This window comes from Chlorocebus sabaeus, chromosome 6, assembly GCF_047675955.1.
Source record: "Chlorocebus sabaeus isolate Y175 chromosome 6, mChlSab1.0.hap1, whole genome shotgun sequence".
Lineage (NCBI taxonomy): Eukaryota > Metazoa > Chordata > Mammalia > Primates > Cercopithecidae > Chlorocebus > Chlorocebus sabaeus.
In genome coordinates, this window is record NC_132909.1 from 22,443,934 (window position 1) to 22,469,849 (window position 25,916).

A 25,916-nucleotide genomic window follows, 5' to 3' on the forward strand; every position below is an offset into this window, starting at 1 on the left:
ATCCTCCTGCTTTAGCCTCCCAAAGTGCTGGGATTGCCACACCCGGCCTGTAGAATATCTTTCAATTTGGGTTTACCTGATGTTTCTTTATGGTTAGATTTAGACCGTGCAGTTTTGGCAAGAAGATCACAGAAATGACATTAAACTCTTCTCAGTGTGTCACATCAGGAGATATATATGTATTGGTATATCTCGTTGGCAATGTTAACTTTGAAAACTTGGTAACAATGTTGTTTGCCAGATTTCTCCTCTGTAAAATTACTGTTTTTCCCACTTTATTTAGTAAGTATCTTGTGGAGAAATAATTTGAAACTATGCAAAAATCTGATTTCTCATCATGCTTTCTCACCCATTGGTTTTAACATTCATTGATAATTGTTACCTGTAACAATTATTACTGCGATGTTTGCCTAGTGGTGCTTTTCTCCTTCTATCATTTCTTACACTTCGATCATTTAAATTCTACTATAAGGAAGAGCTGTCTCTTCTTCCTCCTGTTAAAGTGAACTAAATATGGCCTGAGAAGGACTTTGTATTTCTATATTTGAGTCCTTCTGGATGAACTGTATCCTAATAGGTAGACAGAATTGGAAACCTAACTTGTGTGCCTGTAACAATAGTATGTGCCTGTAACAAGCTGAGTCTTGACCAATCCCAGCAGCAATACTTCAACCACTCATACACTGCTGAGTGTTCAAACTGTGTTAAATAAGGCAAACACCGTCCGGGCACAGTAACTCACGCCTGTAATCCCAGCACTTTGGGAGGCCGAGGCAGGCGGATCACCTGAGGTCAGGAGTTGAAGACCAGCCTGACCAAAATGGTAGAATCCCATTTCTACTGAAAATACAAAAAATTAGCCAGGTGTGGTGGAGTGCGCCTGTAATCCCAGCTACTCAGGAGGCTGACGCAGGAGAATTGCAGTGAGTCGAGATCACGCCATTGCACTCCAGCTTGCACAACAAGAGCGAAAATCCATCTCAAGGGAAAAAAAAAAAAGGCAAACACCAACTTGTAACCAGTTGAGCTGTTTCTCCACCTCACTTCTGATTTTTATACGTCACTTCCCTTTCTTTTTGTTTATAAATGTGTTCTGACCACAAGGCATCCCTGGAGTGCCTCTGAATCTGCCGTGATTCTGGGGGTTGCCTGATTTGCGAATCGTTCATTGCCTAATGAAACTCCTTTACATTTAATTCAGCGGACGTTTTTCTTTTATCCCCATTTGTTTATTCAATTATCTACCTATGAACTCATGGATATTTATTTTATTCTATTCTCTATTATTATTATTTATTTATTTTGCTGTTTAAAATTTCCCAGATTTGGCCATCAGAAGCTCCTTAAGTTGGCTCTTGTGTCCTTTCCAACGTGTGATCATTTTTTTAAAGCTTCCCCTGGACCCCGCTTTCTGGCACCATAAGATATTCCAGGCTCATCTTGTATCTTCCCTCTTCCATCTCTGGGCTCAGCAATTTCTCCAAGCAGTGTTAGTTTCTTTTATTGGAGAATGAATTTTTAAACCAAGATCTGGGCACTTGGTGTGCTTATTACTACTGGTGTGTCTTTGCTCTGGTTCTGGTCAGTGCAGACAGTAAGAAAATACACAAATGTCTATACACACATTTATGTCTATTTATTTATATGTTAAAAACACACCAGTTTACACTCATATGTTCAATTCTATTCCAGTACCACAGGATATTTTTTTTTCCCCAAGAACTATGAAATATCTGAGATTTTACCCTAGTTGTAAGCTAGTAAGTTAGCTTGTCAGTATCACAGATAACGTTCAGAAGACATTAGACTTCTGAGTCAGAGACAAAGGATGCTTTGTTGCTCATGGCAATCTTCAGAATATCTACATTCTCTTGGCACTGATTCAGTCATACACCCAGGATTATGCAAAATACATGGTTATCTGTGTGTTCCCTTGACCCTAGGAAACCTGAATTTTTTATAATGGGAAGTTAGAATGCCTACCCTTTGCTGTAGAAGGAGATGGACTGTGTCTTCCAAGGCCGTTCACTGTATAAACAACTTGGCAAAATAGTGCAGAACAAAAGCACTTAGTACCTCTGCTTGCAAGATACACAGAAACATGCAAGACCCATGGAGAATTGTCTCCCATCAAATTTAGCCATTTGCTTGTTACTTCATTTTCCAACAGAGAGAAATCTGCTTCTCAGAATCAATAATTGGCTCTATCCTAGAATACATGCAAATTAGTTGATAGTTGCTAACCCGGACCTGTGTAAAAAACAAATTTACTAACTACAGTAGAGAATCTCTGTGTAGCTCTTTTCTTTAAGCTTATAGAATGTAGTAAAAAACATCTTCCAAAGTTACTCAATTTAGTTATTTTCTTTGCCACTTTTTTCAGTGTGGTTTTGCTACTCATTTTTCTTACATTTAAAGATCATTCATTGCATTTGGGTTCCCCCACATCCTGGTTGATTGTAGCAGGCTACACTATTTTGGATGTGAAAACATTCGCCGGGCATGGTGGCTCATGCCTGTAATCCCAGCACTTCGGGAGGCCGAGGCAGGCAGATCACCTGAGGTCAGGAATTTGAGACCAGCGTGGCCAACATGTTGAAACCCTGTCTCCACTAAAAATACAAAAATTAGCTGGGCGTGGCGGTAATCCCAGCTACTCTGGAGGCTGAGGCGGGAGAATCATTTGAACCTGGGAGGCAGAGATTGCAGTAAACCAAGATCATGCCACTGCACTCCAGCCTGTGTGACAGAGTGAGACAAGGAAGGAAGGAAGGAAGGAAGGAAGGAAGGAGGGAGGGAGGGAGGGAGGGGGAGGGAGGGAGGGAGGGAAGGAAGGTAGGTTGCATGGAGTCTTTTTCATAAATCAGTGGACAGTATATATATGTGGCTATGTGGCTGTCTTTCTGGACTCTATATTGTTTGGTTTTATTCTCTTCTATGGACTGCTGTCTTGAAATCTGTAGTTTTAGTCCTCCTACTTTTTTTCTTTTCCAAACTATCTTGGCTATTATAAGCTCTTCCAATTTCCAAATAAATGTTAGAATCAACTTGCTAATTTTTACCTTATACCCCCCAAAGCCTTGCTGGGGTTTGGTTTACGTAATCTATGTGTTCATTTTGGGGCCTGATGCAGTGGCTCACACCTGTAATCCCAGCACTTTGGGAGGCCAAGGCTGGAGGATTACTTGAGCCCAGGAGTTTAAGACAAGCCTGGGCAAAATAGTGAGACCCTGTCTCTACAAAAAAAAAAACAAAAAAAAACTAAAACCAAGCAAACACGCAAACAAACAAAGAAACAAAACCCCAAACACATAGCTGGACTTGATGGTGTGCTTCTACTCCTAGCTTCTCAGCAGCCTTGGGTGGGAGAATCGCTTGACCCCCTCAGGTTAAGGCTATAGTGAGCTTTGATTGTGCCACAGCACTCCGGCCTGGATGACAAAGCAAGACCCTATCTCAAAACAAAAACAAAAACTGTGTTCATTTTGGGAGAATTGACATCAATATTCAGTCTATAGTACATATGGTATATGTCTACATTTGTTAAGATCCTTAATTTCTCTTACCAATTTGTTGTCGTTGTTAGCAACATTTTTTGCTAGCTTTATACCTGGGTATTTGATGTTTATTATCAAAACTCTGAAGAGTATTTACATTTAAAAAAAAATTCTAATTACTCGTTAGTAGAAATGCAATTGATTTTTGTCTATTGGCCCTATATGAGACCATGTTATTTAATTCACTTGCTAATTTTAAGAGTTTATTGATTATTTAGGATTTTCTATGTCTGCAACTTATCATCTGTGAATAATGATCGTTTTATTTCTTTCCTACCAATCTTTGTACCTTTTATTTCTTCATCGTGCCCTATTGTACTGACCAAGCCCTTTAGTACATTGTTAAAAAGAAATGATGATAATACACATTATTCTTTTTTTCCTGGATTCAGGGGGACATTTTTCAGTGTTTCTATCCCGGCCCGCGGGATCGTCGAAGTAGGCCCTGGAGGAGGGAGTGGGAATTTGGGGAACAAGAGACACGAGAAATGGAGACAAGACAGTGCTCTGATCAAGTCTCGTTTAATGGCGGTAATGCAGTGCCTTATATACACTTGGAGAGGAAGGGGTTGGGCCAAGGTGGAAATGATCTCATTTCGGAGGGCGTGGCCAGGCAGGTTTCGGTTTCAACGGTCGGAGGTCATGTTGCGCCTGCGCTATAAAGTAACAACTTTCGCACGCATGGGAAAGATGGGTGAAGAAGAAGCAGGAAGAGCGCCATCTTGTGTGAGGTATTTAATACAGGGGAAAAAGACAAATCTAGGAAGGAGGTGAGAGGTGGAAATGAATAGCGCTCAGGCGTTTAATCGTCAATAATTACTTGCCATGGCCGGGGCGCGCAGCTCCGGACAGGTCCCCCTTTTTATTGTTTTATGACAAGAAAACGACCCCCCGGGGAACTGCGCCTGTCTTAGGTTGGGTCAACTCATCCCCACCTTCTAGGCCCGTCATGGGATAAGGCAGCAGCAAAGGCGGCCCTCCTGTCTTAGGCTCCGGTGGAGATAGTGTCCTCTTACCCGTCATTGACTGTCCAGTTCAGCACACAGGGGAGGTGGTCTTATTGAGGTAAATAAGACTCACCATTTTCAGTCATCTCAAGGCGATGATAATGGACCTGTATAGGTTTGGCCTGGAAGGCCTCGATTTGTTGTCTGACGAATGCCATAAGCTTATTAAGGATTATAGGCCCGAGAGTGAGGAAGAGTAGAAGAGTAAGTAAATGACCAAGAAATGGCAGGAGATAGGGGAGAAGTCCATCGAGTCCCGTCCACAATGGATTGGCGGCCAGGCCCTTTTTGCGCTTTTCTAGTTCTTCTTGTAAAGTCTTTATCTTATCTCTGACGATTCCGGATTTGTTGGCGTAAAAACAGCACTTTTCCTGTAAAGCCAAACAGATCCCTCCCTGTTCTGCTGTTAATAAATCTAGACCTCTTCTATTTTGGAGAACTACTTCAGCTAATGAGTCTACTTGGTCTTGTAAATCTTGTATAGTACTGGATAAGGTCTGTACATCTGAAATTAATTGGTTGGATAATTTAGTATATTGGGTTAGTGAGACCCCTAGGCCTGTGGCTCCTGTTGTAAAAGCAGTGGTGATTCCTAGTCCAGCCAATAAGGGAATAAATTGTATGGCTCGTTTCGGTCTATAAATAAAATGTTCAATAGCGGGGATGGGGATAGGTTCATCTCCAGGAATGATATCAATGTCGGGGAGAAGAGTGGCCAGAACACAAAGCCCTGTCCAATTTGTAGGTAGATAAGTATATGCCATGTTGTTTCCACAGACGAAGACCGAGCCATTTACAGCACACAAAGGGTCGGTGGCATGGATTATGGAGGTACAGTTGTCAAACACAACATAGCCTAGATCAATTTCTTTAGTGCTATTATATGATGGTGAAAAGAGGCAAAAGGAATTAGAAAACGTCATCGGTTGAACTAAGAGGGGAGAGATAATAGGACAGGAATTATTTACCAAGGATTCATTTGAGTAATTGACATAGGACAACAAAAAGTTAGGTATAGCTAGAGGAATAGGGGGGCCCATTTTAAGACAAAGCCAACAATCGTGGGCTAGGCTTGTATTGGACATTTGAAGTAAATTGTAAGTAGCATTGAGGATATCAAAAGTTTGAGCATCGAGCCTAAAATTATCTCTAATCTCAGGCAGGGCTAAGGGGTGATATTGAAGTTCAGGATATAGCTTTATGAATCTTTTCTAATTTTTTTGGGACGGTTTTAATTCTTGCAATATCTAATGGGCCTCCTCCATCAGAAATATGAATGGGAGCAGTAGTGCTCCAACAAACAGGCTTTCCTTTTTGGCCGTTACAAGAAGATTGTACAAGTTTATTAGTGGATCCTAATACTTGTACGTCATTGGTACCTCCAGTTTGTGTTTTTAGTAACGTGGCCGTATAGTATGTTTTATTGCCTGATTTGCATTGTTGATAGGAGGTATAACAGGAACTATGTACAGAAGATTGGAAAGAGCTACAAGGGCATTCTAGGAGCGGCCCGCTAGACGAGGTGTCTCTTGGGGTAGACTTACATTTCCACGACTGGTCTGGCATTAAGTACGCTGTCTTGCCTGAGCAAGTCACCTGGGTGATTCTGTCTGACGGAGGTTCAGATATTTGTCCCCCTCTGCAGTCACAAGGCTGGCCGTATTGTTTTCGTAGTAATCCTCTTGCTTTACGAGGGTCACCAAAACCTGCATAGACTGTCACTATGTTATATAGAGCGATTATTCTCCAAAGGAATCTCATGTTAGGCTTCATTTCCTGAAAAACAAAAAGGAAGAAACTTCTCAGGGAGATTTATCTTCCCTGGACTGACAATGGTTATGATTTATTTGTCTTACCAATCTTTCAGGCAGCCATCTGGCTGCATCATTCTTTTGTGAGAAGATGCATACTGAGCCTCTTCCCCAAATTAAAACTGGATCGGGGCCATGCCATGAATTATCAAGTGGATCTTTCCATTTTACCATTGCAAACTGTTTTTGAGATTCAGGATGCCAGAAACGGTCGGCAGCAGATTTTCCATGACTGTCCAAATTTAAAAAATTAAGGATAAACAGGGCATGATTGAGTATGTTTCTGGGGGTACCCTTCATGGGGTACCAGCTCCCCCCTTTTAATTTTGTGATAACAGTTTTTAATGACAGATGGGCTCTTTTTACTATACCTTGTCCTTGGGGATTGTAGGGAATGCCTGTGGTATGTTTAATTTGTAGGGTATTGCAGAATTGTAAAAAGGTTTTGGCTATATAACCAGGGCCATTATCTGTTTTAATTTGTTTGGGTATTCCTAAAATAGAAAAGCAGTGTAATAAATGAGCTACGACATGTTTGGTGGCCTCTCCTGTTTGGAGAGTTGCACTAATGAATCCACTATAGGTGTCTATGCATACATGGATATATTTTAGTCGGCCAAATTCTAAGTGGTGAGTAACGTCCATTTGCCAAATTTCGTTGGGGATGAGTCCTCGGGGGTTAATTCCTAAATGAGGAACAGGTAAATACGTTATGCAGTTGGCGCATTGTTTAACTATTTGTCGAGCTTGTTCTCTAGTAAGTTTAAACATGAGTCTTAAGGTTTGGGCGTTTAAATGATGTAAGGCATGTGCTTTTTGCGCTTGTTGTAAATTGTCTGTAGTGACTGTGGCTATGGTTTTTGTTGCCATGTCGGCTGTTGCGTTACCTCGTGTTAAAGGTCCCGGTAATCCTGAATGTGCTCTGATATGCCCAAGAAAAAAGGGAGTAGTCCTTTTTTGAATAAGTTGTTGACATTGTAAAAATAAGTTAGCTGTGTCTGAAATATGTTTAATTTGAGGCACGGTCTCTAAGAGGGGTATTGAATGAGCCAGGTAGGCGCTGTCTGTGTAAATGTTAAGTGGCTGACAAGGAAAAGCTAATAATACTGCAATTATAGCTTGCAATTCGACTAGCTGAGCTGATGTATAAGTGGTCTGGAATTTAACGACTACATTATTGTAGGTGTAAGCGGCAAGTCCTGTGGAAGATCCATCAGTGAAAATTAGTAATGCGTCATTGAGAGGTTCTTTATTGGTAATATGGGGAAACACAAATGCATGAAGTTTGCAAAATTGAATGAGTTTGTTAGGTGGGTAATGGTTGTCAATTGTGCCAGTGTAAGAAGCGCAAGCAATTGGCCAGGCTTCCGTATTTTGTAACAGCCAATGGATGTGTGATTGAGTGTAGGGCTGTATAATGGTAGAGGGTTCTATTCCAAAGTACTTTCTACTGTTTTCTCTTCCCAAGATAATTAGATCAGCTATGGCATCATAATAAGGCAACAAAACCTTTTTAGGGGAAGAGGGCAGGTGTACCCACATAATGGGATTGCTCTGCCAGAATAAGCCAGTAGGGGTTATTGTTGTGTTAAAAATAATGAATATTAATGGCTGAGAATAATCAATACTGGTAACAAATTGTGTTGCAATGGCATATTCCACCTGTTGGAGTGCTATTAATGCTTCTTTAGTAATGGACCTGGGGGATTTTGGATTAGAGTCTCCTTTTAATATATCGAAAAGAGGTTTTAACTCTCCTGTAGTGAGTTTTAAGTATGGCCGAAGCCAATTTATGTCTCCCAGTAATTTTTGGAAATCATTTAAAGTTTTTAAATGATCACGACGTATAACGGCCTTTTGATTAATGATTTTAGGTCCATTAATTTGAAAACCAAGATAGGTGTATGGATCTTGTAATTGTACCTTTTCTGGGGCTATTTGTAGTCCGACTGCTGTTAACTCTTGTTTGAGTTGGGCAAAGCACTGTAAGACTTGTTCGCCAATTTCCCCTGCTACTAAAATATCATCCATATAGTGTATAATATACATTTGTGTCCATGTTTTTCTGACTGGCTCTATAGCAGCAGCTACATATTTTTGACACAAGGTAGGACTACTGGCCATACCCTGAGGTAAGACTTTCCATTGATAGCGCTTCATTGGTTGTTTAAAATTTGTAGATGGAAGACTAAAGGCAAATCTTTTTTGGTCAGCAGGGTGAAGGGGAATTGTAAAAAAGCAGTCTTTAAGGTCAATAATGATTTTAAAATATTTTTGAGGAATCGCAACTGGTGAAGGCAATCCTGGTTGTAAGGCACCCATAAGGAGCATAGTGATATTTACCGCTCTTAAATCTTGTAAGAGTCTCCATTTGCCAGACTTCTTTTTAATAACAAAAATAGGTGTATTCCAAGGAGAATTACTTTCTGCAATATGTCCTGCTATCAGTTGTTCCTGCACTAACTGTTGGGCAGCACTTAGTTTATCATTGAGTAAAGGCCACTGATCAACCCAAACGGGCTCATCTGACTTCCAAGTAATGGGGTCAGGGCACCTTTGGGGTGCAGGTATGTCAGTGGCCTGAGCTAAAAATTTCCAAACCCCTTTTTATCAAGTTGTCCTGAAACCAGTATAGGCTGTGGAATACCGTTTTCTCCTTTTCCAAGACCTTTACCAGGGGTGTATCCTTGAGTTAACATTTGTGCAGTAACTATATCATTTGGACTACACATTATAATTTTCATTTGAGAGAGCAGATCTCGCCCCCAAAGGTTAACAGGTAGGTAAGGGATGACAAATGGCTTAATAAGGCCTGAATTGTTTTCTTTATCTGTGCATGTTAGGTACTTAGAACTTTGTTTAGGATTACTGCTTTGTCCAATTCCTCTCAAGTGAGTTAAAGTCTCTGTAGTAGGCCAATGAGAGGGCCAATCTTCCTGTTTAATGATAGTTACATCAGCCCCTGTGTCTATTAGTCCAGTGAATGCCCTCCCGTCTAACCATAAGGTTAGAGAGGGTTTTTGATTTGTAATTGGTTGCACCCAATATATGTCTGATGATCCGAAACCTTTTATATTTCTATTAGAGTGATGGATATTATTATTTGTTTTGACCAAAGGTAGCAGGATTAACTGAGCTATTCTAACTCCTTGAGGGACAGTAATAATACTATCAATAGCTCTGGCCATAATTTTAATTTCTCCTTTATAATCATTATCGATAACTCCAGGGAGGACTTGTAAGCCTCTCATGGTGACACTACTTCTTCCCAAAAGCAGCCCAAGAGTGTTAGGTGGTAAAGGTCCATATATTCCAGTATTTAAGGTCTGTGGTCCCATTTCAGGTGTTAGTACTGTGTGGGAGGTGGAACTGAGGTCTAGTCCTGCACTTCCTGGGGTTGCTCTACTAAGTTTTGAAATGGATTGCTGCTGCTGGCTGGAACAAAGCTGACTGCCCCATATGCTTGTTTCGGGGCCTGAGGCTGGCCCCTCATCCCGTTTCCCTGCCTAGGGGATAAAGGATTTCCTTGACTGTCAGTTTTAGATTTACATTCGTTTGCCCAGTGCCTTTCTCTTTTACACCTTGGGCAAAGGCCTGGAATTTTTGCTTCTGGATTTTTATTTTGGTTTTCATGGCAATCTTTTGCAAAGTGTCCCCTTTTGCCGCATCTAAAACATCCCCCTTTATCTCTACCTTTGTTAATGAGGAAGTCTCTTACTGTTTGGCCGCTAAAAGCGGCGGCCATTGCTAGGCCTTGTTGATATGAGGGCCCAATATCTGAACAAAGGCGAATGTATCCTGTTAAATCTGTTTTCTTTCGATAAGGTCTGATTGCCGCTTGGCAGGCGGGGTTAGCGTTTTCATAAGCTAACTGTTTAACATAATCTACACCCGTTTCTGCATTTCCAAAGATTCTACCTGCCGTGGTCATAAGTCTATGCACAAAGTCTGAAAATGGCTCATCGGGTCCTTGTTTAACCGCTGTGAGCGAGGCCCCTGGATCTCCTTTAACGGGAAGTTTTCTCCAGGCTTTTGTAGCGGCAGCCTGGATTTGTGAGAACAGTCCAGGATCATATTGCATTTGGGCCTGAGTGTCTGCATAATTACCTAAACCAGTTAACATATCAAAATCCCAACCGTTTCCTGCCTGTTGATTTCTTTTAGCCATGTCTCTACAATTTTCAAAGAACTCTGACTTCCAAATTAAATGGTCTCCCCCAGAAAGGACTGCCCTAAGGTATTCCAGTCTGTAGGAGTGAGCCAATTCTCAGCTACAGATTCCACTATAGCAAGAGTATATGGAGCAGTAGCCCCATACTGAGAGGCAGCAGTCTTTAACTCTTTTATAATAGTAAAGTCAAATCCAGTATGATGCCTCCAAGCCTGTCCCCGTTCATCTATGGTTTCAGTGACCGGAAAAACGTCTTTGGGGGAGGAGTCTTCTCTATGTCGGCTAGCAACTAACCCCCCTTTTGGAACATGTTGTCCAGGCCGCTGAGGTGGGCGCAAGGAACCCTCCATAGTGTCTGAGTTGGGTATCTTTTCATTTCCTGTCTTTAGCTTTTGGAGCCTAATTATCAATGATTGATGTAACTCTTCAAGTTTAATTTGTTCCTCTAGTTGAGCAATTTTTTGTTTTAATTCTTCTTTGGGATCTATTGCTGCCATAACAATGGGCGCAGAAGCCTCATTATGTGTCTTATTATATGGGGGCGGGTATGAAGTAAAGGGAGGCAAATCAGGGTTGTGATATTTAGCCGCCTCTTCCTCTAAATCATCCCAATTTATGTCTGATTGATTAGGCTTATTAATTTCCTCCTCTTTTTGAAGCATCTGTAAAATTGGGTATTTTTTTGGTTTGTTTTCGTGTGGCATTTCTTTATCTGTTACAGAAGGAGACTTGATTTCCTCATGATCACTTTCGAGGGAAATGAGATCCTCCTCCGTATCTTGCGGAGGCTTTGTAAGGTTAGAGCGGGAGCTAACCTTTAAAATATGCTCTGTCTGAGCGACCGCAGCCATGACTTGCGGATCGGCCTCCTTCTTATCTATTAAATCTCTAATGAGGTTCCAATAAGAGAAGGCAGTCTCAGGAATTTTTTTTGGCCCAAAAGTATTATAATAGTCCTGAAGACAATCCCCTACTCTACGCCATCTTTTAATATCAATAGTTCCTTCCTGTGGGAACCAAGGGCAAGTGTCTTTTACAAAATCAAAAAATTTAAACAAATCATTACCTTTAACCTTTACTCCTCGTATCTTTAAAGCCTCTTTTAATTGTCCTACATAGATCTGATGTTGGCTTAATTCTTGTCCCATTTCGGACGCGTCACTTACCTTCGATTCTGATGCGGCAGGTTCCCGCGGTGATCGGAAGAGTTCACTTTCTTTTGTCTTCGTTAGCGGTCGACCGTCCTTTGGCGTCCTCTTCCTCACGGAGTCACTCGTTTCCAGGTCCCTGTTCGGGCGCCACGTATCCCGGCCCGCGGGATCGTGGAAGCAGGCCCTGGAGGAGGGAGTGGGAATTTGGGGAACAAGAGACACGAGAAATGGAGACAAGACAGTGCTCTGATCAAGTCTCGTTTAATGGCGGTAATGCAGTGCCTTATATACACTTGGAGAGGAAGGGGTTGGGCCAAGGTGGAAATGATCTCATTTCGGAGGGCGTGGCCAGGCAGGTTTCGGTTTCAACGGTCGGAGGTCATGTTGCGCCTGCGCTATAAAGTAACAACTTTCGCAGGCATGGGAAAGATGGGTGAAGAAGAAGCAGGAAGAGCGCCATCTTGTGTGAGGTATTTAATACAGGGGAAAAAGACAAATCTAGGAAGGAGGTGAGAGGTGGAAATGAATAGCGCTCAGGCGTTTAATCGTCAATAATTACTTGCCATGGCCGGGGCGCGCAGCTCCGGACATGTTTCAACATTAGGTATAATATTAACTCTAGGATTTGATATTTTCCTACATACAAGCTAATACATTAGCCTGTTAGTTTCATGAATGCTGGCAGAAAACATGAGACTCCTGGATCAGAGACAAAGACTTTATTACTCATGGCACAGCAAGCAGCATAGGCATCAATGTTCATCAGTTCCTCTTTCTCTCAGCTCCCATGGGGACAACATGAGGGTCTATATGGATGCTATTCATGCAGTGCACGGGCATAGCCACTGAGGAACACTGAGCCTGGATAATCCATTGCTTTTATAGTCAGCAGTAAGCAAGCCTGCTGTTTGTGCTCTTACCTCATCTGTCATGGTTATCAGCTGCATAAATAACCCTGGGAAATGAGTAGTTAGAATCTTGCATTCTAGGCATACCCAGCAAGATGCCTAAGAATGTGAGAGACCCACAGTGACTGTCTTTCCCAACAGTAGGTATTTTGTAGATGCTACTCATTAAGTTGAGGAAGTTTTCTTTCTCATTTCGTTAAGACTTTTTTTTTTTTTTTTTTTTTTTACATTAAAGAGGGCTGAATTTAAAAGAGAGGAGTAGATCCCCTGATGCAAAAATTCAGTCTGGGAGGCTGCCCTCCAGGGCAAAGATAAGGAGTGTTGAGAATGCAACAAGCATGGTATGGAGCTGTTGAAGTGGGAATGTTTCATACCATCCTGCTTGGAAGGTACAGCATTTGAAGACATCCCTTTAACCAGAGGAAGACCAGGAGGAGAGACCAGAAAGGAGGGCTTAAAGTGAGCACTATAGAAGAAGGAACTCTGTTCCCAGATCTTTCTGGATAATTTTTGACTCTTTAGTATCTAGCACGATGCCTGGCTATTATATATCATAGGCTATTTGGTTGATAAAAGAATACTAAGAGCTTAACATGTAGCAGTAATAATAATAATATCAAAGGGTGCATTTAGGTTTTAAAGAAGAGACACTTGTATTCCTTTGGTATTCATCTGGGGAAGTACAGTGAGTGAGTGCCTGTGAGTAGAGGAAACCATGAGGTAATTGACAACATGGTGCTACTTTCTGGGTGGTCAGTTTTACATGAAATAATTGATGAATTGTTTAATGATCAGGAAGCTTGGTGCATAGAGAATAATAGTGCTCTTTATAGTTTGTATAATTTTAAGTTTATTAAGTTCTTGTAGCTGATAAGCAAAACAGGAAAGTTTTCATAAACATTTAAATGTTGATCACTAATTCAGTTCTTCCCCTTAAACAATGTAGTCTTCCTTTAGTATAACTTATTCTTTCAGGCACTTTAAACATCTTAAAGTGAAGATGTTTATAAAGAATACACACAAGGCTGGGTGCGGTGACTCACACCTGTAATCCCAGCACTTTGGGAGGTCAAGGTGGGAGGATCACTTGAGGTCAGGAGTTTGAGACCAACCTGGCCAACATGGTGAAACCCCATCTCTGCTAAAAATACAAAATTGGGACGGACATGGTGGCGGGAGCCTGTAATCCCAGCTACTCAGGAGACTGAGGCAGGAGAATACCTGGAACACGGGAAGTGGAGGTTGTAGTGAGCTAAGATCCTGCCACGGCACTCCAGCCTGGGTGATAGAGCAAGACTCCATCTCCAGAAAAAAAAAAAAGGAATAACATACAATTGGCCAGATGGTGTGGCTCACGCCTGTAATCCCAGCACTTTGGGAGGCCGAGGCAGGCGGACCACTTGAGGCCAGGAGTTGGAGAACAGTCTGGCCAACATGGTGAAACCCCATCTCTACTAAAAATATAAAAACACAAAATTAGCCAGGTGTGATAGCACCCGCCTGTAATCCCAGCTACAGGAGGCTGAGACAGGAGCATTGCATGAACCCAGGAGGTGAAGGTGGCAGTGAGCAGAGATCACACCATTGCACTCCAGCCTGGGCGACACAGCAAAACTCTGTCTCAAAAAAAAAAAAAAAAAAAGAATACGTAGAATTGTTACAAGTTTATTGCTACACTTACACTTAAAAGCTATTCTAAAATATCAGTGATGTGAGTTTAGTTCATTTCTACATTATACTTTTTAATTCCTTCCTATTGTTACTGTTATTAATTTTAATATCTTCCTGAGGTTTCAGTAATATTATTTTTTATTTTCTGGGTTTCAATTATCTTAAGTCAAGACCGATTAACCCCAAAAGTCTTCTCAAACTAAGCAAAGGAGTTGTTTTTTTGTTAGCACTTGCAACGTGATTGTACAATCCAAGCACATTGAAAACTGGTTTGCTTGGACTCAGGAAGGGGAACATCACACACCGGGGCCTATCATGGGGAGGGGGGAGGGGGGAGGGATTGCATTGGGAGTTATACCTGATGTAAATGACGAGTTGATGGGTGCAGCACACCAACATGGCACAAGTATACATATGTAACAAACTTGCACGTTATGCACATGTACCCTACAACTTAAAGTATAATAATAATAAATAAATTTAAAAAAAAAAAAAAGGAAAAAAAAAAAAAGAAAACTGGTTTGACCTAGGTATATCCAAACTTAAAATGTGTATACTCTTTGAGCAATTATGCTTTTAGGAATTAATTGTGAAGAATTCATATATGAGTAAAATGATACATACACAAGGATATTTATTACAGCATTGTTTGTTATAATGAAAAACTAGAAAAAGCCTAAATGATGATTGGCCACAGATTGGTTAGATAAATTAAGTTATGGCCAGGTGCAGTGGCTCATGCCTGTAATCCCAGCACTTTGGGAGGTAGAGTCGGGCGGATCACAAGGTCAGGAGATCGAGACCATCCTGGCTAACACGGTGAAACCCCATCACTACTGAAAATACAAAAAATTAGCCAGGCCTGGTGGCACACGCCTGTAGTCCCAGCTACTCAGGAGGCTGAGGCAGAAGGACACGGAATTCCAGCCTCAGCGACAGATGGAGACTCTGTCTCAAAAGGAAAATAAAAAAGTTAAGTTATATCCATTTAATGGACTACAGTGTAGCTATTAAACCAGTTATGTAACACAATGTACTCATTGGGACCTCATTCCAAGATACATTAAGTAAAAATAGCAGTGTGTATAAGTAATGTGTATAATATGAGTTAAAAAAATCTTTATATGTGTGTATGTGTGTGTATATAAACATATATTCTCCAAGCCATGTTGAGTTGCCCTAATCCATCGTGTTCCAGTTATAGCCTGGTATCTTTGAAGCTAGGGATGATGGAGACATTTGCCCATTCTCCTCACTGATACCCTGCAAGCATTTCTGAAGCATGAACAGAAGGGAAATGATCATTCGGGGCCGGAGCTGTGAGGAAAGTGGGGTCTCATCTATCTTCTTTTGCCTCTCCCAGCTCTACTCTTCTCCAAAAGAAGAGCCAAGAGAAGGTCCTTTTCTACAAATATCAGAGCCATGGCTCAGGTGAGATACTGTTTCCTTTTGCTCAGATAGAGTGATTTTTACCTCTAGTACCTGTAAACATTTGTTTTCCTCATTATGATGCTTTTTGATGTTAGAAAAACAACACCTTTCAGAAAGTTTGGTTATGAGCAATGCCGGAATTTTGCTGTAAAGGAAAGGATCTCTAACAGGCCAATTCATAGAAAAAAAAGAATTGATTAGATAATCATCGTTAGAAAATTTACACACACACCCCCTTTTTTTTTTTAATTTGAAATGGAGTCTCGCCCTGTCTTCTAGGCTGGAGTACAGTGGCACAATCTCGGCTCACTGCAACCTCTCTGCCTTCCGGGTTCAAGTGATTCTCTTACTTCGGCCTCCTCAGTAGCTGGGATTACAGGCGCCCACCACCACACCCAGCTAATTTTTGTATTTTTGGTAGAGATGAGGTTTTGCCATGTTGTCCAGGCTGGCCTCGAACTCCTGACCTCAAGCGATCCACCTGCCTCAGCCTCCCAAAGAGCTGGGATTACAGGCATGAGCCACTGTGCCCAGCAAAAAATTTATATTCTTAACTCACAGTTACGTTTTAGTCAGCCAAGTGGTTGAATAACAAATTTCTCTGAAGAAGTTTTAATTTCGATTAATGTCCATCAGAAAATCCCCTATCAATTGCATCAAGAATACTTATTTCTTTCCATAAAGAGATAAAGAATTATGTAATGTAAAAATGATCTGACCCAGATCAGGTGTGGAATAATTTTTTTACACTGGTTTCCAGGGCCCCCTGTCAGGAAAAGGACATGCATTTCCTCCTCAACAACCCCAGTCTCCTCTCCAGTTACCCCCGCTTTTAAACAATGTTTACATACTCGTTTACGAAGTCCTTTAGCATCTCCTATCTCAGGCTTCTACCAAAAATCCTGATAGGACAGAAATGTGTTCCCCACATTGAATTAATATGAATCTAATTTGCTTGGACAGTGATTTGATGGGATGAAAACAAGTAATTAGGGGCACCTTATAGGGAAAAGCCCTCATTAGCTCCGTAGACCTGGGTTTTCCAATAACAAAATACATGCTGTGGTTTTGTTTGATTTCAGTCCTAGTACAGGGCAAGGCCTCCTGGTTAATGAGCCTTTTATGTTCGAGAGTGTGACTAGTGGTTCGTACAAAGCTCTCACACCTCACTAAGCATCCATGAAAAATTGACATCAGTGGCCAAATGTGGTGACTCACACCTGTAATTCCAGCACTTTGGGGGGTTGAGGCTGGTGGTTTGCTTGAACCCAGGTGACTAGCCTGGGCAACATGGCAGACCCCGTCTCTACAAAAAATACAAAACTTAGCCAGGCCTGTTGGTGCACGCCTGTAGTCCCAGCTACTCGGGAGGCGGAGGTGGGAGGATCACATGAGCCCAGGAAGTCATGGCTACAGTGAGATGTGATCATGCCACTGCACTTCAGCCTGGGTGACAGAGGAAGACCCTGTTTGAAAAACAAAAACAATGATGTCACTAATACCAACGGTGAAACTGGATCATCCTTCACCAATTTTCTGTAGCTTAGTTATAAGGGGAATTTACAGCTGGGCAGTAGGTGGTTATAAATAAGATTGGGCCGGTGTTGGAGAGGTCTTTAAAGATCACCTGCAGCCTGAATTTCTAAAGGCAAAAGAACAGATACCATTTATAGGCTTATAATAAATATTATTCAAATTATGTTACAACAAATTTGAATAGTATTTGTTTTAACAAGGAACATTTATTATTGTATAATAGTCTGGCATAGGAATGGATCAGAGTCTTAAATTATATGCTAATTTTATTTTCTAAGATACAAATTTTTTACAAGTAATTTTACACATGTCTACAAGGGAAGTAGTTCATTTCTGGTTTTGTCCCATTACCAGTCCCACTCCAAGCAACTCTTGAAAATTGGTTTACTACCATTTTTTGATAAACCCACTTTAGTTATTATCTCTTGATTGATTGCAAAGTTAAAGGGAACATCATATTCCCATACTGCACTTTCATTTTTCCTGACTGTTACCATATCACTGCTTTTGGTTAAATCAACAGTATACACCTTGTTATGGCTGCAAATATTATTCTCTGCCAAGTGAGCTCATAGTTTTGTTCCACACAAACCTTCATTTTCCTGGGGTTAATTGCTTTCCCCCCATTTGCTTAGTCATTTGTGTGTTTACATCCAGAATCTCCAGCATCACTGCCACAGGCCAGTCAATACGTTTTCCCTCTGGTCAGACACATCAGTTCCTTTTGATGTAGAGACTTGCTTCCCCATTTCCTGTGTCCTTGTTCCCATCTGGTCTGGTTTACTCTCTCAGTCACAGTTTTCCTGAGACTTTACCTATTTCCTGAATCCTATGTTGTCTTCTTTTTTTATTTACTCCCTCGTTTTTGTGGAGCATATCCTCTAGAAGTTTCCGAAGAAACTCTTCTTGAGTCCTTGGATGTCTACAAATGTCTTTTCTCAACACTCAAAACAGAATGATAGTTTGTTTATGAAAGTCTAGGTCACAGTTTATTTTCTCCATATTGAATATTGAAGAATTGTTCTTATTGTTTCTCGCTGTTAGAGGTGTTCTTGAGAATTCCATTGCCCCTCTAATTTTCAATGCCTTTTATATGACCTGCTCTTCACTCTGGAGGCTTTTAATGTCTTGTCTTTGTCCCTTATTCTGAAATTTGACTTTCAGCTATTTGGGAAAAGAGAGGGAGACAGATCAAATGTATTGTTGATTTATTATATGACAGGTATAGTGCGAGGCATTGCATATACAATTTCATTTAATTGGGAAAGCCCTCTTAGCTGAATTTTTATACCTTCCCAACCTTGTTTGGATAATGGAGGTATCCTCCCGTCCTCAGGCAGTTTCATTTGGAGGAAAAAGAATGACATGGAAACCCAGTGATTCAGTTGTGCTTATTTGATTACAGTCCTCCACTGCATCCCAGGCATTCATATGCTATGTTTTACTTCCTCTACCTTAATCTTTTTCTTCTGTCTTTCCTTCACAAAAATGCTTTTTTTTTTTTTTAATTAATCAAGTCATATACGTGGTTATTGTTCCAGGAGTCAGTGATGTTCAGTGATGTGTCCATAGACTTCTCTCAGGAGGAGTGGGAGTGCCTGAATGATGATCAGAGAGATTTATACAGAGATGTGATGTTGGAGAATTACAGCAACCTGGTTTCAATGGGTAAGGACATCTGTCCATAGTAATTTAGATTCTGCCCTTGGAAGGCCTACTTCCTCCAATGTGAAATGCTCACCTGGCTTTCAAAAACCAGTCGAATTTTGACATCCTGTTCTCACAGGAATGTTCTGAATATGATAGAGTTAGAAAAAGGAAGCTGCATTGAGTTTTGGGGGATGTTTTACATCTTCCATTATGTTTCACAAGTCCGTTGTACCTCTCTTTGACTCTTCTCGCAGTGCCATGTCTTTCTTTATAATGAAGGGACTGGATTTGAATTCTAGGATATTCTCATGATAAATTTGTTTTGTTACTTCTTTTGTAAGCAGGGCATTCTATTTCTAAACCAAATGTGATCTCCTACTTGGAGCAAGGGAAGGAGCCCTGGTTGGTTGACAGAGAGCTAACAAGAGGCCAGTGGCCAGGTAAGTGAGGCACAGCAGGTAATGTGTGATTTGGCCAGTAGAGAGACTGCATCTTTTAGATGCTATCTGGGAAACTCTCCTCAAAGGTTTTTGGCCTGTTGTGCAAATGTAAGACCTTTTCTACATGAGCTTTCAAAATGATCCTACCTTTCCCCCTTACCTAACACACTTTGCCTGCTTTTCTTCTCTTATTCTTCTCTCTCAGTTCTAACCAGCTGGTGCCCTCCTTCACCCTTTCGAGTGATATTCCTTTCTATCCATATTTTGGGCCCATTTCCTTCTTAGCTTTTCATCCCCCTTTGTATTTAGTCTAATAAAAGCATCACTGTCTCCAGAAATAGATTTTTTCCTGCACTGCTGGAGACTTATTTTCTTTTACTAAGTTTTTTTTGGGATGGGGTTTATGCCCTCGTTGATTCATTAATATTTTTTACCAACATCTACTGATTTTCTAACATGTATAAGGCACTCGGCTAGGTGCTGCAGAGTTTAAAAAAGGAATAAGCAATTTCAGAACTTACTGCCTAGTAGAAGTACTAGAACATGTCTACAAATAACTTCTACAAAGTAGAACCACCATAAGTGAAGTTAAAATAGGGAGCTTAACAGAAAGCGAGGGCTAACGATGTAGAAGAGGGGTTGATCCACATAGAAGTCATAGGGGGAGATTTTGGTGTGAGCGTCATTGACTTTATATAGAGGGTTGGAAATAAAGGGCCTATGTCTCCATGGAGAAGGTAAGAGCTGGCAAAGAGAGATTTGGTATGAAGGAGGAGGACGGCACATTCATTCATTTAGTTTATGTTTCTGGAGTGCCTATGGTATGCCCAGCACTATTCTCAACACTGAGGTTACATTAATGAATAGAACATGCGTGATTGGGTGCAGTGACTCACGCCTGTAATCCCAGCCCTTTGGGAGGCTGAGGCAGGAGAATTGCCTGAGGTCAGGAGTTCAAGACCAGCCTGGCCAACATGATGAAACCCCATCTCTACTAAAAAATACAAAAATCAGCCGGGTGTGGTGGCAGGCGCCTATAATCCCAGCTACTCAGGAGGTTGAGGCAGGAGAATCACTTGAACCCGGGAGGTGGAGGTTGCAGTGAGCCAATATCATGCCACTTTACTCCAGCCTGGAAAAAAGAAAAAAAAGAACGTGTTATCTCTGTTCCCAGAGCCTACCCCGCAGTGTAGGGAGAGATATGAAAATAGATGAATATATAACATACCAGGTAATAGTAAATACTAGAAAGAAATAAGAAGTAGAGGAAGGGGATAAAGGATGATATTTTGTGTGAAGAAGCAAGCGAAATTTACTATATCTTACCAAATGATATGGTAACATTTGGGCAGAGACCCAAAGAAGTACCACGGTAAGTCATTGTATATGGGTACGAGGCAGAAGACTGCTCCGGATGGAGGAACGCAGACCTTCAAAGGCCTGAGGCAACTGTGCATTGGCTGTGTTTGAGGAGCAGCCTCAGAGGCCAGTGACTGGTAGCAGAGGGGTACGTGGGTGGGAGATGAGATCAAAGAGACAGGAGTGGGAAAGAGTGGGTCAGTTTATGTACAGTCTGCCATACAGGCCATGGGAAATCTTTTCATTCTAAGACAAGAAGTCATCAGAAGGCTGTGCACCTAGAAATGGCTTGATGCAACTTATTTTTTTGTTTGTTTGGGTTTTTTTTTGAGACAGAGTCTTGCTCTGTTGCCCAGGCTGGAGTGCAGTGGCATGATCTCAGCTCACTGCAACCTCCACTTCCCAGGTTTAAGCGATTCTCCTGCCTTAGCCTCCCGAGTAGCTGGGATTACAGGCACATGCCACCACACCCGGCTAATTTTTTTTGTATTTTTTTAGTAGAGATGGGGTTTCACCATGTTAGCCAGGATGATCTCGATCTCCTGACCTTGTGATCTGCCCACCTCAGCCTCCCAAAGCACTGGGATTACAGGCATGAGCCACCGCGCCTGTATTTTGTTTGAGATGGAGTCTTGCTCTGTCGCCCAGACTGGAGTGCAGTGGCATGATCTTGGCTCACTGCAACCTCCACCTCCTGGGCTCAAGCGATTCTCGTGCCTCATCCTCCGGAGTAGCTGGGATTACAGGCGCCCGCCACCACGCCCAGCTAATTTTTGTATTTTAGTAGAGATAGTGTTTCACCATGTTGGCCAGGCTGGTCTCGAAATCCTGACCTCAAGTAATCCTCCCACCTCAGCCTCCCAACGTACTGGGATTACAGGTGTGAGCCACTGCACCTGGACTTGATGCAACATGTGTTTTAAAAGGATTTCTCTAACTGCTTTGTAGGAGACAAGGTTGGAAGCAGAGTGGCTGTTTAGCAGATTTTTATAGTAGTCTGGTTGGAATACAGTGATGGCTCAGAGACCATTGAAATGTTATCAGTGGCAGTGGAAGGAAGCGGTGGGTTTGAAATCTTTTCAAGGAAGAGTTAGCAGGATTCAGTCTTGGAGTATAAGAGGAAAAGGATTCATGCTTTTTAGGGAGAGCCTATGGAAGAATGGGCTTTGTAATTACTGAAATGGTGAAAGAGTAGATTTGGGGGTTGCAAAATCAAGGGTGGGTTCACTTATGTTAAGCTTCAGTTGCTTATTGGACGCAGCATAGATGCCACGCAGGCAGTTCAGTATAGAAGTCTGGAACTGGGAGGTCAGATCAGCGTTGGAGGAAAATTTGGAGAGCCTTCAATATAGAGATATAGAGTCTTGTGACTGGATGAAATCTCCTAGGGAATAAATATAGCAAGGACAGAAACCTGAAGCACCCTAATACCTAGAGGTTTACAGCAGGAGAAGATATGGCAAGGAAATGTAGGTTGAGAAGACAGCAGGATGGAAGGTGAACTCAGGAACTCAGAAAGAAAAGTACCAGAAAGATCTGGCCATGAAGATTAGATAGGTATGTAATAGTTTCTACATGCATTTTCTCATATAATTCTGTTTTTTTCTTTTGGTACAGTTCAAGTACTTATACTTACATAGTTAGGCTGCTTTCTAATCAATGCTTGTTTGTAAAAGCACCATTCTTTATGCATATGTCCATTCTTTATGTAAAAGCACAACTTTATGCATATAGATTTTTCTGTATTTGCTTAGGATAGATTCTCAGAGACAAGATATTTCTGAAACTTTCAGACACTCACAATGTTTGGTAGTATTCATTTCATTGTACTCTTTAAGAATGGTTAGTTTTTATTTGAAATAAATGTTTTCGCTCATTTATTTTACAAGTCATAGAATGTTGTTTTTCATTGTGAAAATTTTCAAAACTACATGCCACTCATCTACCCCTATTGTTGCACAAATATTTTCTTTTTTTTTCTTTGTTTTCAAGATGGAGTTTTGCTCTTGTTACCCAGGCTGGAGTGTAATGGTGTGATCTCAGCTCGCTGCAACCTCCGCCTCCCGGGTTCAAGCGATTCTCCTGCCTCAGCCTCCCGAGTAGTGGGGATTACAGGCACCCGCCACCATGCCTGGCAAATTTTATTGTATTTTTCATAGAGATGGGGTTTCACCAGCTTGACCAAGCTGGTCTCGAACTCCTGACCTCAAGTGATCCACTTGCCTTGCCCTCCCGGATTCTGGGATTGCAGATGTAAGCCACCGTGCCCCACCGCAGATAATTTCAAGTAAATCCAGAACCTCATGTCATTTCACCCTTGCATGATCTCATTATGTAATTCTAAAAAATATTTGCTCCCTTATATAACTTTAATGCAAAGTTATATAAATTTTACAGTGATTTCTTCATATACTGGACTGCTTTATTGTCATTATATTGAGTACTTGTGAGAGTGGACGTTTTCACCATAGCATAATTAACTTGTTCATTTCTATATTTCATACTTTTAATCTGTTACTGAGTTTATTCTTTCAGTTTTTATGGACTTTGCAAAATAATAACATTTACCTACTGGTTTCCGGAGGGTGCTTTTACTTTTTTTTTGAAACAGAGTCTCAATCTTGCCCAGGCTGGAGGGCAGTGGCACTATCATGGCTCACTGCAGTCTTGACCACCTCTTAGGCTCACGTGATCCCCCCACCTCAGCCTCCTGGGTAGATGGGACTACAGGTGCATGCCACCACACCTGGTTAATTTTTTGTATTTTTTGTAGAGATGGGGTTTTGCCATGTTGCCCAGGCTGGTCTGGAACTCCTGGGTTCAAGTGATCCCACTGCCTCAGGCTCCAAAAGTGCTGGGATTACAGGCATGAGCCACTGCTCCCAACCTAGCTGCCTAATTTTTTAGTTTTTTTGAGACAGAGTCTAGCTCTGTGATCCAGGCTGGAGTGTAATGGCGTGATCTGGGTTCACTGCAACTTCTGCCTCCAAGATTGAAGCAATTCTCATGCCTTAGCCTCCCGAATTGCAAGGATTACAGGCATGCACCACCATACCCAGCTAATTTTTGTATTTTTAGTAGAGACAGGGTTTTGCCGTGTTGGCCAGGCTGGTCTCTAACTCCTGGCCTCAAGTGATCCTCCCACCTGAACCTCCCAAAGTGTTAGGATTATAGGAGGGAGCCACCTCACTCAGCTGAGCTGCCTAATTTTAACTTTTCTTCAACACTTGTATTTGTTTACAATTTCACCAGCAGTATATGAACATTCCCATTGTTGCACATGCTTCCTAATATACGGTATTATCAAACTTTGATTTTTTTTTTTTTTTTTTTGAGATGGAGTTTCGCTCTTGTTGCCCAGGCTGGAGTGCAATGACACGATCTTGGCTCACCACAACCTCTGCCTCCCAGGTTCAAGTGATTCTTCTGCCTCAGCCTCCGAAGTAGCTGGGACTACAGGCATGCGCCACCACGCCTGGCTAATTTTGTATTTTTAGTAGAGATGGGGTTTCTCCCTATTGGTCGGGCTGCTCTCGAACTCCTGACCTCAGGTGATCTGCCTGCCTCGGCCTCCCAAAGTGCTGGGATTATAGGCATGAGCTACCACACCCAGCCCAAACTTTGATTTTTATCAGTTAGTGAGTGTATAATAATAATAAGTCGGTATGGTTTCAATTTACATTTCCTTTTTTTTTTTATTTATTTATTTGAGACGGAGTCTCGCTCTGTCACTCAGGCTGGAGTACAGTGACACGATCTTGGCTCACTGCAACCTCCGCCTCCCAGGTTCAAGCAATTCTCTCACCTCAGCCTCCCAAGTAGCTGGAATTACAAGCACATGCCACCATGCCCGGCTAATTTTTATATTTTTAGTAGAGATATGGTTTCACCATGTTGGCCAGGCTGATCTTGAACTCCTGACCTCAAGTGATCCACCTGTGTCAGCCTCCCAAAGTACTGGGATTACAGTCTTGAGCCACCGCACCCGGCCACGTTTCTTTCTTTACTGATGAGTTTTAGCACACATTTTCATGTCATTTTTAGTTTTTGGAAATCTTTTTTTTTTTTTTTTGAAACAGAGGCTCACATTGTTGCCCAGGCTAGAGTGCAGTGGTGAGATCTTGGCTCACTGCAAACTCCGCCTCTCAGGTTCAAGCGATTCTCCTGCCTCAGCCTCCGGAGCAGCTGGGATTACAGGTGCCCACCACCATGCCCAGCTAATTTTTTGTATTTTTAGTAGAGACAGGGTTTCACTGTGTTAGCCAGGATGGTCTCGATCTCCTGACCTCGTGATCCGCCCCGCCTCAGCCTCCCAAAGTGCTGGGATTACAGGCTTGAGCCACCGTGCCTGGCCGTCTGTATTTATTTTTCTTTTTTTTTTTTTTTTTTTTTTTGAGACGGAGTCTCGCACTGTCGCCCAAGCTGGAGTGCAGTGGCGCGATCTCAGCTCACTGCAAGCTCCACCTCCCGAGTTCACGCCATTCTCCTGCCTCAGCCTCCTGAGTAGCTGGGTCTACAGGCACCCGCCACCACACCCAGCTAGTTTTTTGTATTTTCAGTAGAGACGGGGTTTCACCGTGGTCTCGATCTCCTGACCTTGTGATCCGCCTGCCTTGGCCTCCCAAAGTGCTGGGATTACAGGCGTGAGCCACCATGCCCGGCCTGTATTTTTCTTAATAATGTGTAAGGGTTCTTTATATATTCTGCTTATGGGACCTTGCATGTTGTACAAACTACAAGTATCTTTTTCTACTCTGAATTGAATTTAGCTCTCTTTATGGTTTTCTTTTCTCTGAGCAAAAGTTTTTAATGATTACTGTAGTCAAATGTATCCATCTTTTCTTTTATGCTTCACACTTCTAGGCACTTAAGAAATTCTTCCTTAGCCTATATTTGAATCTTACATAAATGGAATCACCACATATGTATAGTCAGTCCTTCCTATTCGTGGATTCTGCATCCACAGACTCAACCAATCATGGATGTAAAATACATATAGTTGGCCCTCTGTATTAATAGGTTGAGAGCCATACTTGGTTGAAACCAACTTACTGTGCCATTTTGTATAAGGGACTTGAGCATCTGCAGAATTTGGTGTCTGCCATGATCCTGGAACCAAACCTCAACCCTCCTCACCCCTCCCACCCGGTACAGAGGGCCAGCTGTACATTGTTGTCTTTTTAAATATATCTTTGCCTGCCACAAGGCCATGAAGATATTCTCC

The 25,916-nt window shown here is 41.8% G+C and overlaps 1 protein-coding gene across 5 annotated transcripts in view; it reads left to right on the forward strand.

Moving 5' to 3' along the window:
• Positions 1-25,916, forward strand: part of ZNF566 (zinc finger protein 566) — a 52,786-nt gene that overhangs the window by 5,272 nt on the left and 21,598 nt on the right. For 4 of the 5 annotated variants that reach the window (XM_007996504.3, XM_037991601.2, XM_007996505.3 and 1 more), the window contains exons 2-4: positions 15,640-15,707; positions 18,785-18,911; positions 19,235-19,333. In XM_007996504.3, coding sequence (XP_007994695.1) covers positions 15,699-15,707; positions 18,785-18,911; positions 19,235-19,333 — 235 coding nt within the window. In that variant the 5' untranslated portion in view covers positions 15,640-15,698. The remainder of the gene's footprint in view (positions 1-15,639; positions 15,708-18,784; positions 18,912-19,234; positions 19,334-25,916) is intronic. The other variant, XM_007996508.3, reaches the window with a different exon arrangement.